This window comes from Caloenas nicobarica, chromosome 1 (assembly GCF_036013445.1).
Source record: "Caloenas nicobarica isolate bCalNic1 chromosome 1, bCalNic1.hap1, whole genome shotgun sequence".
In the NCBI taxonomy this organism is placed as follows: domain Eukaryota; kingdom Metazoa; phylum Chordata; class Aves; order Columbiformes; family Columbidae; genus Caloenas; species Caloenas nicobarica.
Genome location: NC_088245.1, coordinates 117225246 through 117243079, shown reverse-complemented (window position 1 = coordinate 117243079; position 17834 = coordinate 117225246). Strand labels below are relative to the sequence as shown.

The following is a 17834-nucleotide window of genomic DNA, read 5'->3' as shown; positions in this document are numbered from 1 at the left end:
GCCTTTGGGCACTCTGTTCTGCCTGTTATTGTTCAACAACAGCAGTGTAATTGATTATTTAACCCTTTCTAGAACAAGAGTTAGGGACAGTTTGTCTAGACTAGCTGAATCTGCTATGAATAGATTTCCTTTGTGTCTTTCATATTCCAGACTTTTTCTTGTAAAATGGAGGATCTTTTTTAACAGCAGAAAATAAATTTCCATCATTATGTTCAGGTAAAGGCTAAGCCACAGAAGAAAAGACATTTCAGACAAAAAGAAAACTGCAAATACTAGAATTATCAGCAACAGGAACACCGTTTAGTTTTTCAGGATCAAGTAGCATTCTTTTCTTGGTAATGTTCTATTGCCTTTGAGGGCACTTACCTGATATAATGTCATAACGTTTTAGTATGTGAGTACTAAAAGCTCATTTAAGCAACTGCAAAGCCTGAACATTAGTTAACCTGATCTGCCTAAGTGAATTTTGGCCAAAATGTTAAAGGGATATTGGAAGTTACTTGTAAACATTTTCTGCCAATCTGAGTTTAACATTGATAATGATGCTCTCAGCACTTTCTGAGTTATACATTACCTGTGTGTGTACCTGGGCAAAGGCTGAAGAGAAAATATAAACACATATATTCATGTACACACACACAGAGCAAAAAAAATCCCCAGAAACAAATAAACAACAACAACAAAAAAAGAAAAACCCCACCCTATGTGATTATATTTCTCCTTTAAAAAAGAGAAATTCCAGTGATTTAAACTGAACTACTTACAGGTTCTTGCTTTCTAAAGCTTTTTGCTGGACTTCCAAGCAGTAAACATACTGCTCTGTTATAGTTTCATGGATTAAACAAAGAACTTCTGGATTAACAGCAGCAAACTGTGTTTAAATGTGTTCTAGTTGTGCAATACAATTATCGGGGTGTGCAGTATGGTAGATTACTGGTGTAGTCATCAGCTCTGAATGGCTCCTTAAGCACAGAGGAGAGAATGATCTTCCACAGAATCCGGACAAAAGAGTGCTTAGCCCTGGATGTACCTAATTATTTTAGGTCGACATACTTTTTTGTTGTTGTTCTTAGGCCTGAACTGTAATCATCATTAATCAGATCAATGGTATAAAACTGGCCAAAGGTAAAGCTCTCTGCAGCTAAATAAATCCAGCCACCTTTTGTATTCAGTTGCTGACGACAAACCAGATCAGAGTAGGAGCTGTGTTGCCACCTAGTGGGAAATCTGTAGGTACACTTGTTGACTTGGAGTTGCACAAAAGTAGGAAATTACAGAGGAAAGAGAAATAGGACCTGACTTAAAAGTTCATTTTTCAGTTTTAAGTTTACAGTTAAATATATGAAAATATAAACCTCCCGCAAGTTAGCATTTCCTGATAATACTGTGAAATCTAGTGTTTGTAGTTTTCTGACTTCCTTAGTATTTGGGGGGAGGACAGCAATGTTGTAAGACAGTAGTGATTTAAGATACTGTCAAACATTTTAAGACAGTGCTCCTGTTGAGATAAGCAACGCTGCTGTAATCTATTTGTTTCTGTTGCTGTGCTATCAACACCATTGTGCTCATAAGTGTTTGTGCGATACCCAGAACTAGCCAGAACTAGTCCAGCTGAAAAACAGCTCTAAGGGGAGAGAAAAAAAGATATTTTTTTTTATGGTTGGATCAATTATTTCATTCTGTTTATTGTACGGTTGCACAAGAAGTTGCACCAGCCTGAACAGGAGAGATGGTGCAGGAGGGGAAAATGAGTTGACAGAAGAGGGAACAATTGCTGCTTTTAATGAGACTGCTAGTTTTAAATGTTTATCAGTTTTCAGTACAAGAAAAAACAATCTGTGTAACTTTATGAAATTATGACCTTCCAGTCAGTCTAATAAAGAAGACTACTGTGACCTTACAGCTGAACATTTTGTCAGTTCAGTGCTCCAGCCAGCGTGTAGCATTCTTTTGCCAAATACACAACTTGTGTCTAATTGTTTTTCTTTTTTTTTTAAAAGAAGTTTCACAGCATATTCTGACAGATCAACTGCTGCACATACCCTTCCATTTCCCTCTGTTAAAGAATTCATTGTATCACAAAGCGTTTAAAATTGTGGTTTGTAGTGTAACAACATGTGGTCTGTGGTATCTGGGAAGGTGTTGAGTTTCAGGCTATTATGTGGTGCTGTGTAACAAGTGGGAACAAGGGATTTAATATAATATGGTTATCAGTAGTGAACCCGCTTCATAATTTGATTGATCATGGCTTGAGAGGCAATGATTATTTTCAATTTCCTTTCATTAATTGTTGAAAACAGAGCAATGTTAGGAGAAAATTAAAGTGTTTCAGATTTTACAGCAGAGGTTTCAAAATGTCTTCAGCAGCAATGCCATTTCTGTTTGGAATTCCAAACTTACAACAGAGAGAACCCTCCTTTTTCCTTTATAAATTAATTTATGGAGCTTGTAACACTACTTCTGATTATCGTGTTCCTACTTCAGTTTGTGAAACATTTTTGAAACTGCTGCTTTGCAGCAGTGAGATCTACTAACAGTGTTTTGAAATAGAGATTGTGCATCCTAAAAAAAAAAAAAAATCCAGGAAGCATTGGTTTCAGTTATCTCCGTTTCCCCTCTTCTTCCTCTGTTCTCCAACCTCGCTGGACATGCTGTTGAGTATAAACCAAGAGGATATAGAGTGTAGAAAATCTTAGAGGAGAGATATGGATTTATCCAATCTTTCTTCCAGCTTGAGAAATATTAGATGTGATTTTTTTTTTTTTTTTCCCCTGTTATGGTGGACGCTTTTTACAAAGTTGCTAAGAATTGTAATTAAATTAAATAATTTGCTTTCAATTACCGGAAATAGGTAGCTGTTGATATTCTTTCAGACATTCTTAAACAATTTTATTAGTTCAAGTTGATTCATTACCCAAAATACACCATCTTACTTATGAAGCATTGCTTATTTGTAGGCCAATAAAAATGAGCGAATGAGTAAAAGGAGGGAGGAGTTGCTTTCTTGGACACAACCGTGCAAACCAGCTTACCATATCTGTCAGATATGTCATTCTGGACAAGTCTGGTGGATGTAGTAGAATTCATGAGAGAAAAGGAAATGTGCTTTCACATCCACTTTCATGTTCATAGCTGATGGAATCTGAACTGTGAAAGGAAAATTGCCATTTAAGTCTCCCAGGACACTCGGCTTCAGCTAAAAAGCTATTACAATGTTTGTATGTATGTCCAAACACTGGGAAAGAATGGAATAGAATAGAGAATGGAAGTTATTCAGAATTTAGTGAGTGTCTCTAAAGTCTGATTCCATGAAATGGAGATTTTCACAAGTTTCTGCATGGGGTTGCTCAGGTATGGATTCTAGTTGTTAAGTATTAGCTGTAACTGTATTTTGGTTTTCTTTCTTCATGCCATCATTGCGTTTCCAAATGCTGCAGTAGCACTAAAACAATATACTGACTGGAGATGGATTATCTCACATCGTCATTGTAATTGTTGATTACCATGATGTGTTTATCAAGAGCCATTCACAAGCTGTATGCATTTGTTTCTTTTTGGTATATGTTTTAAGCATGTTTGTTAAGTTACAGATTTATTATACGATAACAGATTTGGTGACAATGGAAACACTTTGCAGGGAAAGGTGTGTGTTTGTGCTTGTACCTGTGTTTTGCAACATCCTAAGCAGCTCTGAGTGCTGGCTTTCACAATCTTATTTGCTTTCTCCTTGCATATTCCTTTCCTTTTTTTTAAGCCAACTTCTATACTTGAGATTGCTCACTGAGCAATTTCACATGCTAAGACTGCGAGACACTGAGCCAGTGGGGAAAAAAATGAATGTTTTTTTTTACTGAGTTAACACTGAAATGGTTTAGCTGTGTGACAAGCTCCAGGCTGCTGCACAGTGGAACAGAGGGCAAGTATGTGTGTGGGATGAAGAGAGAAACAGCCAGCAGTTAAATCAGCTTGGCTACCACGGACCTTTAGCCACTTTGAAGAGTGTGGGAGGGGAGGCAGGAGAGGCAGGAAAGCTTTTACTACTTGTTGAGGCAAGAAGTCATTAACTGGTCAGATATATCTGCGTGATGAGGAGTCCGTCACATATCCCAGGAAGGCAGGCAGTGCAGTTTTAATTAAGAGAAAGGGGAATACTCTCTTATGGAAGAAAAAAATTAAAACATCTTTTGGGCAGAAACATCACTGTGGTTCTGTAGTGCAGAGTTTCATTGCCAGTGTCAGTATGGGATGTTCCACCCTCCAGCTGTTCATTCCTGTTGCAGTATGTTGACTGTACCAAGAGCTTTTATGATTTCCTTGCTATATTAGAATAATAAGGCCTAAAAATAATCTTCACAGAGGAGCAAACAATGAGAGGACAGGGAAACTTTTTAAGCAACTACTGCCCTGAAGGTTCACCTGGTTTTGGAAGTGCAACCTCAGGTACAGTATAATTAGTTAAACTGGGGTTTGCTGTTGTGCAGGATGTGTTGTGTGCTTGTTACAATGCTGTCTTGAGGCAGAGGTGTGTACCAGTGTGCTCAGCTTGGAGGTAGTCAGGTCCTCTGGAACCCCTTGAAGCATGGCGTCTAGTGCAGTCTTGGCTGCTAGAAAAAGGAGCAGACCTGTATTAAGTGTAAGTGGCAAGTTTCTGGTAATGCAAAGTTGCAGGGGTGGCTTCCATGGGAAGAGACCTGTGGCTGCCCTGTGCTGGACACAGCCAGCTCCAATGGACCAAAGCTGAACCCATCAACCATGTGTATGATGCTTCTGTGAAAATATATTTAGGGAAGGGAAGGAAATGCTGGAATGAGGTGTAAGGAGTGTGGAACTGAAGGAGGGAATACCAAGATCAGGAAAGGAGGAGGTTCACCATGGCAGAGCAGGTACCCCTTGCAGCCCACGGAGGACCTGTGCTGGACCAGTAGAAAGATATGAGAAGGAAGGAGCAGCAGAGAGGAACCACTGTGGCTGAGTGTGACCTCCACCTCCTGCACCGAGTTGGGGACAGAGGAGTCTGGAGTGAAGGAGTGAAGTTGACCCTGTGAAAGGGGGGAGGAAATGTATTGGTTTAATGTTTACCTTTTTCCTTCCTTCTATGCAAATCAACAAATATTTATATCATAGACAGAAGCACAGGAGGTTCCATCTGAATACGAGGAGAAACTTCTTTACTTTGAGGGTGCCAGAGCACTGGAACAGGCTGCCCAGAGAGGTTGTGGAGCCTCCTTCTCTGGAGACATTCAGAACCTGCCTGGACACATTCCTGTGCAATCTGCTCTGGGTGAATCTGCTGTAGCAGGTGGTTTGGACTAGATGATCTCCAGAGGTCCCTTCCAACCCCAACTGTTCTGTGATTTTAGTTGGCAATAAATTAATTTAACTTTGTCAAGTAAGGCTGTTTTGTCCACAGTAGTAACTGGTAAGCAATTTCCCTGTCTTTATCTCAACACATGAGCTTTTTTGTGCCTGTAGTTCGTATTTTCTACCCCCTGGCCTCCTGAGAGCAGAGAGTGTTCAAGAGCCTGGGTGGGATTTTAGCAGCTAACCAAGGCTAATCCACAAGACAAAACCCAATATATTTCTCATGTGAAACAGTTGATGCTGAGGTCTCAGTGTCTGCCTTGTACATACTTCAGGGAGTTACTTTGAACTAACACTAGTCTGGCCTTGTGTCCTGTTCAGAACTGCAGTGCATCAGGCACATTCCCAAGCTACATCATTCAGTTTAGTTGTACCTGGATGAATTCCGGTTGGAGTGGTCAGCAGCTTCTCCGTGATGCAAACCAAAGGACGATAGGTGAGAATGACACAACCAATTTCCTTTTAAAACCACATCTATTTAAATTATATATAATCATATTTTCACTGTACAAACTATAGAGAAGCATTTTAAGCAAGGAGTTCACTACTTATGTAAATACTTGCTTTCAAAATACTGTCACGCCCTTGCTGTGGTTGAAGAACTAATCCTTTAAAGGACTGAACCTGGAAAATCAGAATACTATACATTTAAAAATCACGTATGTCTTCCATCTTGTTTAGAAACTTGATGTGACCCCTCCCCCATAAAGATGTGGCTGCTACAGCCTGTGTGTGTCACTTTCGAAATGTTAAAATGGTGCTATAATTCAGGCCACTAGAGAGCATCTAATTCTTCCATGCTGTAGGATACCATGAACATACTTTCAAAATACATTTACTGTGTTTGAGATGGTTTAGAACTTTTGGTATCGGTTTTGAAAGGAAATTAGGTGTTTGCCAGAATTGTCTGAGATGCATAGGATATTAGATAGTTAACTCCCATGAAAATTTTAAGTGATGCTCATATTTTATATTTTCTATGGAAGTCTGATATATCTTTCTTTACAATTATTTAGAGCAGTTATCTTTCTCATGTTTCCAGCAATTAATTTTCAGTGTCACTGTCCAAACACAAGGCTGCTTTTTTTCTGTGTAGTGACTATTGCTGCAAAATCCCTTTTCCATTTTAGAAATTTTCATTTGTTATAGCAGTGTGAACTTTAATACCATTTCAACAACAACAGTGACTCTAAATAATTTGCCAAGTGTAAAATGGAAACTTGAACATGTCTCCAGTTGCTAAAAAAATCCCCAAAGTTTTGTAAACAGACTGAAATTCTGTAACATTGGTAATGGTGGTGTAAAATTACAGCTTTTAAATGCTTTTCAAATTCTGATGTGCAGTATCAGACTGTGTGCTAAGCAAGTTAAATGAAGCACCACGTCTTTCTCCCTATTTCTGGTTCTGTAACAACACCTTTCACGCAGTTGGCAGAGAAACTTTTTAAGCTTGTACTTTTAAACCTTACTGTTGTACTTAGTATCGTTATTGTCGTTAATGTTTAATTGCAAAAGAAGTGCTGACAGAGGCGGCTTCAGCCACATCAAGAAGAGAAAAATAAATAGATGAGGGATTCAAATAAAAAGTGAAAAGTCCAGTAATTAAAAGTTTGTTTTAGATTCTAATACCTTGTCTTTCTTTAGGATATATTCTTTTAGCTAAATTTTGTTTCCTGCTGAAGGAGGCTGTTCTAAATACAAGATACAGAACCATTTGTGAATGATACATGTCACTTTGTGTTACTTAAAGCAAGTTTAATCCACTGGCAGATTCTAGAGTTGTCCTGAAACTCTTTTAGATGTTTGCAGTATGAAAGGCTTATGTTGATATGGGATGTGTGAGACCTTTATAACTGCATGACATGGTTAAAATACTCAGCAGAGGTTTAGAAAACTTAACAGGCGGTAACAAATACTTTGTACGATATTATATTCAAAAGGATAAGTTACAGATAGTACGGTGGCTCACAAGATAATAATGGATTTTTTTCTTAGGAAGTCTTCAATAACCTGCTTGCAGCCAAACATCTGGTTGGTTTTATGCTGTATTCAGAACTGGAACAGTATCTGTAGGCATTTGGGATTTTAATTACCTCTTGAGGAAGATGTGGAGATGAAATTTAATTCAGTCTGGTAAAAGCATTTGATAAAGGTTTGAGTATATGATAATGTCATTTTTTAAGTGAAAACAATGAAATACGTGTGCCATCTCTCTCTGCCTTTTCTCCTCCCTCTCCTTTCCTTTTTACTGGTCTTAAACATGACATGTTTTGCCATTTGGGTCGCAGTCCAAATGGACTTCAGAATCCATCATCTCTTTTCTGCCCTGTGGCTTTGTTAAATCAATGCTACGTACTCGTCTGTCTCCTTACACCTAGTTTTCTTCTCTCTTAATAGGTCTACTGTTAAACAAGTCGCTGCTGGTTTTGAAATAGGACTTTCTTCTGCTCTTAGCCCCAAGACCCCTTAGTCATACAAAACCTCGTTCTGTGACCTCTGATCATTTGTTTTCCTGTTTGGCAATTTTATCTTCCACTTTCTCCTTCCTCCGCTGCTGATGCTCAGTATGTGAGCAATTGTTTCACTCGTGCAGTATTACAAAAAGGAACAAGGCAGATGGCAGCATATATTTTCTTACCCAGAGTTCTACTTCCTTTCAAAATATAAATAAAGTCCTCAAGAAATTAATAAGGGAAGCGGCCAAAATTTTTACCTGTAAACAAAGATGAACTTTTCCGTAGTTTCCTATTGGATTTTCACTTTGGTTTTTTGTCTAGAATAGGTATTCGATACCATGGGGAAACGCAGTAGCATTGAAGTTGTTATACAGTAAAAGACGAAATAAAAGCGACATAACTTCTGGAAATCATAGTCATTCATAGAACCACGTAGTTTTCTGTTCTCTTGTGCCACCTCTTGGTGTGCTTACCTATGATCCTATTTAGGAAAAACTGGATGTGTACTTCAGTGAAAGCCAAGGACAACCTCACTGCCTAGAAAAGAGGTGGGAATCCTGTAGTGTTGAATCAATGGCTAAGTGTGATGGAAGTGAACCTTACAATACGGTTTTAGTAGTTCCTCTGCATTAAGGCAGTGTAAAAACTGATATGTGAGTATTTGCAATAGTGAAAGACATACTGCTGTCTTCTTACTCGATAGAATTTCATCTCTATATAAAGGATAAATTTTTTATTAATTTATTAAAATTTCTTCTGCATCAATGAAAGACAGTTATTCACTTCTTTTTGCTGCTCTGCTTCCGCTTTCTTAAATGACATTATATAATGGTTTCTAAGAGGTTGCTCTGCTCATTTTGCTTTTAGATTATATTTGCAAGGATGTGAGGGAGGAAGCGCATAATGCAAGTGTAATGTGAAAGTTCTAGTAAGATAATTTGCACTTTGTGAACCTGAAAATTTTTCTTAGATTGAAATTCAGTCATTTCCAAATTCTGAGATTTTCTTCTGAACTTATAGTTGACTAAAAAGATCAAAAGTCCAGCATGAATATGGTAACTGCTAAGTGCTTCACATGAAAGAATGTTCATGTGGCTGATTGTATTTTTGAATGTTATTGATTCATGTTAGAAATGTAATAGGGCACATATGGAAATAGTGCATTTCAAATTTCTTTCTATTATAGCACAACAATGTGGTAAGCATTCTCAAACCAAGAAACAGTATTTATATTTTCCCATAAATATATATGGAGGTCATTACTGAACAACGAACAACCATATGGAAAGAATAAAAAATTAAAATGTCTGCTTCAGAATACAGACTGATATTTTCCTCTCCTCTCAAATTATCATCAAGGCTATTTATTCAGGATTTTGCTCTTTTTCTAGAATACTAGTGGTAAGTTTAAAAGAAAAAAACTATAAGGATGATTAAATAAGAAAAATACTATACTGCTTTTGCTGGGATCGAGTTGTTGGCTGGGGTTAGACCATGACAAATAGTTTCAACAAACAAGAAAGAAAATTGTGCAGTGCAGTTTTGTTTTTTACACGTCTATACTAACAGAAGGATTGATTTGTGATCAGAAAAAGTGTGTTATTTGGTTAAAAAAAATATTTTGAGCTTTGAGAGTTGTCATGGTAGTTTCTGCTTTCTTTAACCACAACTGTTTCTGCTTTTCTCCATCTTCTCTGGAAAGCCAATATATGCTGGTTAAAGTTTATGCCAATGTGTGCCGGTTTGACTGAAAATGGGTTAATTTTCTTCATGCAGTTAGAAACCTTTCTTTTTCACAGCTAGCATGCTCATTATTTGGACTTAGTTTGAGAACAAGAGATGACACCCCAGCACAGAGTTAATGTTTTTAATTCCTCTGGTCTGAGAGCCAAGGACATTCTGAGCGCTCTGCCCACAGGTGTGAGGCAGCAACGAAGCGGGGCATGGATGAGGCAGAGCTTGACTGACATCCAGACTGATCAATAAGAATATTCCATCCCATTAGCATCATGCTAATTATTTAAGAGGAGTTGGGACCTTCCGGGTTGCTCTTCTGCGCTCTCTTTCTCTCTCTCTCTCTCTGGCTCTTGCTTGCTGTGGAACGCAGCTGGAGGAGTTTTGGTTGGGACATTTAGCCTGGCCTTTTGCCATTTTGCAGAGGCCTTTGGGCTTTTCTGCCTTTTTTCTTTTTTCTCTCTTCTGGATCGGCTGTTCAGGACTGGGGTATTGCTTCCTGGGACTGGCTGCTTAGTGTGGATGGAGTTCATGGGGAATTGCCTTAAGTATTTTTTATTTCTGTTTTTTATATATATTTACAAGTAGTGTATTAGTATTTTGTTATTTTATTAAACTGTGTTTATCTCAATCCAAGTTTCTCCCTTCCCTTTTGATTCTGTCCCCTATTGGGGGGTAGGGGGGAGGGCATGAGTGAGTGGCTATTGTGGTGATATTGCTAGCTTGGGTTAAACCATGACACAATGTCATTTCATATATTGTGATTTAAAAAAACCAAAATCACTATTAAAGAAGTAAACTCCAAGAAATTTAAATGTAAGAAAGAAACTTCTTTACTTATAATGCTGATCAGATACCAGTATAGGTTTCCTAGACAGTTTGTAGAATCTCCATTCTTGGAGGTGTTCAGAACCCAACTGGATGTGGTCCTGGGCAACCTGCTGTAGTTGACCTTGCTTTGATCAGGGGCATCAGACTAGAGATCTACAGGTTTTAATAGTTCTGTAGTACGGTGAAAGAGCCGGTCTTCTGTATTAAGAAATAATTTTGCAGTGATGTTGGATATTTAGGATTAAAATCTTCATGTAGTGTGCATATGTACATGTAGTTCTTCAGATTATTGTCAAGGAGATCTTTTATTAATAGGTTGAATCAAGAAAGCCTGTTAAGTTTTATGGTTTTATATTTTGAGATCTGCATGAGTGTTTAAACTTATTTTCATGCTTAAGTTCTGAAGGAGAAAAATTAATCTCACCAGCGTTCTTTATAAAGATTAAATAATTTACTGGAAATTTCAGATGTGGACATGTTTCTAAACACTGTGTTGTAATTGTTTTCAATTTTTTAAAATTCAACAGCTTGATTATATAGCTAATACACTACCTTGTTATCTTTCACAGATCTGAAGAGAGAAGCCAGTATTTGTCACATGCTGAAGCATCCTCATATTGTTGAACTACTGGAGACGTACAGCTCAGATGGAATGCTTTATATGGTCTTTGAGTTGTAAGTTTCTCTCTTTGATTTTTTTTCTTTCTTTGCAGTCATTTGCTAAATAAAATCCTGCTTCCACCTGCTTGTTTTGTAGCTCAGAAGTCTTGAGCGCTATGAAAATATTTATTTCTGGCAAGTGCAAGTTGTCCCAAATAAAAAAAGTTGTCACACTGGCTAAGTGACTAACATCAGGCTGATTCTTTATAGCAGGGGTAACTACTCCTACATTTATACAGCCTTAAACTCCTACATTTATACAGTCCTAAAATTACAGTTGGCCCTTTGAAGGCAACCACGAGGCTGATGTGGCCCATGGTGAAAATGAGTTTGACACCCCTACTTACAGCATGCTTTCTAAGGTGTTCATTGGTGGCTACCGTGTCCCTGAAAGGTTACATGAGAATGAGTTAAAAATCTGCTGCTAGTCATCATCTTTGGGTAGCTGAACACTATTCTATTGCCGTTGTAAAGTTTTGGTGTTCATTTGTTTGCTTTTCTCCAGGCTGGTGTTTCTTTAGCACTGCTTTTCCTTTACTGCATAAGAAAGTAAAGCTTATGGGAGTATTTACGTATTCTTGTAAATCAATATACGTGTTCACATCGTCTCAAAAGATGCATTTGTCTAAAAGATACGTTTTGGGAGCTTGAATGGCAGAGTTTAGTTATCATTGTCATATGGAAAGGTGAACTAAACATGACTTTTCAGCAGTGTGCAGGTATTTTTAATCAACAACGAGAAACAAAAGGGGGGGTAGCCCCTAGATCGCCACATTCCTTCTTTGAGGGAAAATGATTAGTCCTCCTTGAGTGAGGTTTTAGCTAACTGGGAAGAACAAAACCAGACATGTAGAATGCTAATTTGTACATCTTCCATATTTAATCTTCCTTCTTTTTACCTACCAGCTCTTCTTTTTACATTCCACATGTGTGCATTCCTAGTGTGTCTGGGCATATGTGTTTATATCTAATTTTTCTGATCTTCCTGCATTATGTTTTCTGATGCATTTGGCCTGCTTATGTTAGAGCAAGCAACATCATGCCAGGGTGTTAGGTTGAATTGGCATTTCCACTAGAGCCAAATATTTGACTTGAGATATGCACTTAAAAATAATTCTCACATGTTAGTTTTGCCATTAAGGTAGAGAAAAAGGTGGTAACAGCAAAAGGGAGAAAGGATGTAAAGCTGAAAATTGTTGCTGGAAAGTCTTTTTGTTTTGGTTTGGGTTTTAGGTAAATTTATAAACTTATGATTGTGTGAAATAATTTTTTTATACTTTCTTTTCTGTAAGTTTTAATTCAGTACTGACCTTGGTTTTTATTTTGTAAATCCCAAAAGATGGACCAAGGGACTTTAATTATCGTATTAGGAAATAATTTTGTATACCTTGGGGAGACATACTGTGATAATTAACAAGATTTTGAAATGGAAAAAAGGTTTGGTTCTATTTTTACCATGCCGGTAGCTCAGAAATATGAGACAAAAGCAGTAATTTTTTAATGACAAGCCTATTAGCATTTATGTTTGTATACATAAAAAGTAAGTCTGAACAATTAGGATTATTACACAAATACTGTACCTGACTTCAGGCCACATGAAAGAAGGAAATGTGAGGCTAAATTATTTGAAGGATAATAATTCATTACAGTCTCGTGTGTCCTTGTCTCCCTTATACACTACAAGACATCACCCTCTTGTAATAAACAGCGATACAAAATGAGGCAGTAGGAACATCTGTGCTCAAAATGTAGCAGGGAATGAAAGTTGTGGGCGCAATGTGTTATACTAGAGTGGATGCTTTGGTAAAGTGATTCAACAAAGACCGATGTTTGCTGTGGAGTAAGGCTGCATTGTCCAAGTTCGATTGGGTTAGTGGCATACTATATAGTTGTGGCCATAATAAGAAACTTGTAGCTAGTAGAAAAGCATCTGTGCATTTCTAGGTAACTTATTTTCCCTCGTACTGCTTTCTGTGCATTATGCTGTGGTTACAACAAACTTAACTGCTTTGCAACAAAGTTCCGTCTACAGTAATAAAATATATTCTAGTATTTTATTTTAGTTATTCTGAAATGACACAAAAGAGGGAGACAACACAGATCTGCAGAGGAGATACAAGCCCAGCTGGTGATGGGCTATTTGTGGACTGGCAGATGCTTTGCATGAAAATGAATTCAGGTCCAGCACATGAAATGCACGGAATAACCAAACCTGAAACTTTTTGCCATCAGTTGCACATAAATGCTACATAGGTCCACCACTGTTTCATAAGCTGTGAGCTACAGGGAGCAGCTGCTAAAATTACTCCAAATATCTTGCCAAATCTATTGTTACAAAAAAGTAGAAGTTAAATAAGCAATTGCTTATTTATCTGATAACAAGAGATTGTACCACTCAGAAAAAAAATACCTGTGTCCAATTTTGAAAACTTTTGTTAAAATAAACATTTTAAAAATCAAGTCACAATTCATAGAAGCACTGATGAACATGAACAGTAGCAATGAAATTTAATACTAAAAATTATCTGTGTTTTTAACCGCTACTTATACACAAATTCAAGCACACTTTAGAATGGGGCCATCATGTCATGTTACCATTAGCCATTAGGTACTGCTGTAATAAACTGCATATAAGCAGTTGGTCATAATAGATGAAGTGCATGTGGGGAGTAAAAAGCAGACCATGTCCCAGAAATTCTTATTCTTAAAGTAAAATTACTGTTTTAAAAGTACTTATGTGTTTTACATCATAAATAAGAAAGTATGTGCTTATGTCAAGTGATTTCCTCCATATATCCCCCAGGTGCTCCCCAGAAGGGTAGTGGACTCTTTCTGCTGATGGAAGAGATCCCTTGAAGGCTCTAGATAGACCTTGCGTCTGAGATTGGACCAGTTCTAGTCTTTATCATACAGTCACAATTTTTTTTCCTTTCTGTGGTGTGATTTGCTGACAGCTGTGATCCATCATTAGTCTCGAGTTAACTGTGACCTTTTACCTAATGCAAGCATGTACATCAAACAGATATATTTTACAGTGTCAAAACAGATGAAAGCAGTCTTTTTTAAAAAAAAGTCCGTGCCTTACAGAGAACAAAATAATATGCAAAACTCTCCTGCTATTTAAATATTCCGTTTATGAAATGGGGTGAAATCTGGTTTCTTTCGTATGAGATCAATAATGTGCTATTCTAGACAGTGCTGTCCCTGTCACATGTTTGCTTGGTAATTTACACATGTGGTGAGGGAGAAACACTGGTTTTACATAGAATGCTCTTTTTGGTATGTAACTGTCACTTTTGTTTTTATATTCTATTGCTTGTTATATTTTTTTCTAAAGACCATTGGTCTTTATCAGTGAGAATACTTTGAGAATGGTCAGCTACTTGCAATATTTCTAAAACAAAGCAAATATTCCATTTGAAGTGTCTGAAAACCACACTTCAGACTTAGAGCACATTACATGCATTTTATCCTCATTATTATCAAAATATGTGGACTGCAAGTACTTAGTTTTCATGCTGAAGAGCTCAGATACATGACTAGTGAGTGAACCGCAGGTGCCGTAAAATCTGGTCATTTGCAGAATATTGTCTCACCACTCATAGGTGGTTTTGCTCAGTGCATTCTGAGAGATTTATATCTTTGGACATTATCAATTAGGTCGTGTATATATATATATAAAATTATATATACCCAACTTTGCAGATTAACCTAGCTAATGTGTAAAAATGCTTCAGACTCATAAAAGCCGTACTTTAAAATGGTTACAGTTACTGAGGTTTACTTTAAGCATAAGCCGATGAGCATTTAAATGGCAGTTGGTACATTCAGTCATGTGGTTTTGTTGAAGTGTTAAGAAAAAAAAGAAGGGGAAAAATGAACGCTATTTTTTTTATTCTCCTTTGTTACAATACTGTGAAATAGCACAGCTGCTTAGTTAATGGAGTGAAAACTTTTTTTTCATTAATTTGCTTAATTATGTTAGGATACCAGTTATGTTTTTATTTTTAAATGGAGCCTCACCTGTACTCCTTCATCTTCTGCATGGATTTACCGTCCTTCTGCTCTTTAATATTTGCATAATGCGTTATCTAGGATAAAAATAAACCTTAAATGTTAACTTTTAAAATAAAAATCAAAAGAAACTAAAATCTGTATTTTTCATACCGAAACAGGTTATTGCGATTACTGAAAGAAAAATAGTTTCAGATGCTTCTAGATTTAAAGTTTGGGACAGACTTTCTAAATATCCAACAAAAGGAAAAACTTTCAAATTCATTTTGAAAAGCTTACAATACACTTGGAGGACTCAATAAATTAGAGATTCTTTCTGTCCTGACTTCAGATGTTTAAAAATTGCACTCTAAATCTGAGGCATCTCTGTACATGCTGTTTTTCCTGTGGACTGAAAGGGAGCCTAAAGTGACTAGCTCTAATCTTAAATGCCTTAAGGCAACCAAATTCTGTCAAGTATTAAATATTCTCTTATCAAACTCTTTGATACACAGACATATTGTTTGACTTGATAAAACTCATGTTTACGTTATGTTTGTGTTGGGGATTTTTTTCGTTCTTTTTTTTCAATGTGTTATGCATTTTTAGTACATCGTAGCCTTGTTACTTGTGGACACAGTTTGGCAATGATCTAGTCTGGGTATGCTGTTGCTCTTTTGTCCCCGATAGCCTGATTATTGTCAAAGGAAGCTAAATTATGCTTGAGGAAAGATATATCCTTTCATCTTACTTTTGGTTAGTATTTGTTGATTTCATTCATTTGATAGGCATAAATTAATAGGAAAGCAGACTTCATTAGTTTCAATACTTAAAGAGCAATCTTTGGAGGTTTCATTTGACAAGGCCAGAATTAGAAGTCACAATTTTTATCTCGGGTGAAATTTTGGCTCTTTTGTAATAAGTAGCAGAATCTGGCAAAGCAACTGAGAATTCAGAGCATTGAGACATTTATGCATTGAAATTCTGGAATTTATTATAACTTTAATTATCACAGGCTATTAAGGTGCATTATTTTAGCAAAGGTTCAGAACTTACATTTGGAAGCAAAATTAACTGGTGGAAGTCAATATAAAATGTTAATGCATGTACTTGTATTTTCAAGCATTTGTATAAACATGCATTGCAACAAAGTGAGTATTTTTGTATGGCTTTATGATACTGGATGACATATGGCAGTCTTAGCATTAAACTGGAGTACGAATTAAAGACTTCAGGTTAGCTACAGTACTACTTTTATATTACCACCAAAATCAGTGCTTTTAAAGGATGTATATGTTCTTTCTGTTATTTAATAATCTGTTTGAACCATCACTATGAAAACAGTAGTAGGAAATTGTTTCCAAGCATACCCGTTTAGAATTACCTACATTTCCTAAGATTGTCTCCTGCACTGTGATTTAGGAATTAAGTATTTCTCAGTGAAGTTTGTCTGATTGTGACTAAATGGAATGAGTTAGTTTATGAAAAGCACTGAAATTCATCTCTTGGTTGCCAGCGAAGTTGTAAAAGTATCTCAGTCTAAAGTACTGAAAAGGTTCTAAACAGATACTGAGAAGGTAAACTCAGAAATATCATTTAATTAGCTGGAATGTGCTAAACCCTGAATGCATGAGCAATATATAGGAAATAAGAGCTTCTGTACTTTTTGGTCTTAATTTTCAGAGGTTACTACATAGGGCTTCAAGAAAAGTTAAATAGTGTATTTTTTAAGTTAATTTATGGCAGTTTACTTGTAGTAAGTGAACATGGCAAGTGTATATAAACAGTCCAACTGAAGGAAAAGATGCCATTGTACACAGACCTTTAACGTACATGGTACAAAACTTACTAAACTCACTTACAAACAATATGCCAAGTCTTTATTTTTTCTTTTTTTTTTTTTTTTTAAGTAATTAAATTCCCTAAAGCAGTGCTTCTCAAACTTTCTGATTCTTTACCAATAAATGAAGTCATAGGCCACGTCTTATTTTGTCATCTGCAAATTCAAAGCTATCCTACCTCAGGATTAAAGTATAGATGTCTTCTGGAGTATACAGTCTATTCTTTGGAGTGACTATTAGCCTTGGAACAGATTTCTGTGTTGAATATGACTCAGGAGTAAACTTTCTGAGCAGGTTGCAATTTATCATCAGCTTTGTGCAGAATAGTAGAAAGATTTTCAAGGTGCACAGTAGCACTGATCAGAACTCTGGAAAGAAACATTTATCCAAAGGGGTGAGATCCAGTTACAGTTCTGCTAAAAATATAGAAAAATCAATAGTAGAATATGGGAAATTGGAGGATGTAGTTTGTACTGATAACCAAAACAATTCAGGTGTGCTGGTGTTGTCTGTTTAACTCTCTATTAGGAGTTGCTTTAGCTGCCACTTTCAGTGTGAATACCAAAAAGTGTCCCAGTCAGTTTCTGTAGCTTCTGTGAGTGCCCTCTACTGGAATCAAATGATTCTCTCTCAGATTAGGAGTGTGTTGTAATTTTACCAACTCTTTTTACATCTTCCGTTTATGTCTTCAACATGTATATATGTCTGTGTGTTTATTTTACTGGATTTTAACTTATCTTAATTTTTAAATATTTTACGATTTTCACGTACCTAACGCTGATAGTCTTTAAAACACACCTGATGCGTATTTGTGCTTTTGAGATCAACAGAGTTCATCTTAATGGAATAAAACTTTCAAACATTACTGCTCACAGTCTGTAGCAATTTTGAATATCAATGTAATTTAAACCAACTGAAAAATATTTGCAACAAAAAAAATTCAAACTGCTACTTACTG

At 36.6% G+C, this 17834-nt stretch overlaps 1 protein-coding gene across 2 annotated transcripts in view; it reads left to right on the top strand.

Moving 5' to 3' along the window:
• The window catches only part of CASK (calcium/calmodulin dependent serine protein kinase), a 217267-nt gene that overhangs the window by 70931 nt on the left and 128502 nt on the right, over positions 1-17834 (top strand). For both annotated transcript variants that reach the window (XM_065637084.1, XM_065637073.1), the window contains exon 3: positions 10952-11057. In XM_065637084.1, coding sequence (XP_065493156.1) covers positions 10952-11057 — 106 coding nt within the window. The remainder of the gene's footprint in view (positions 1-10951; positions 11058-17834) is intronic.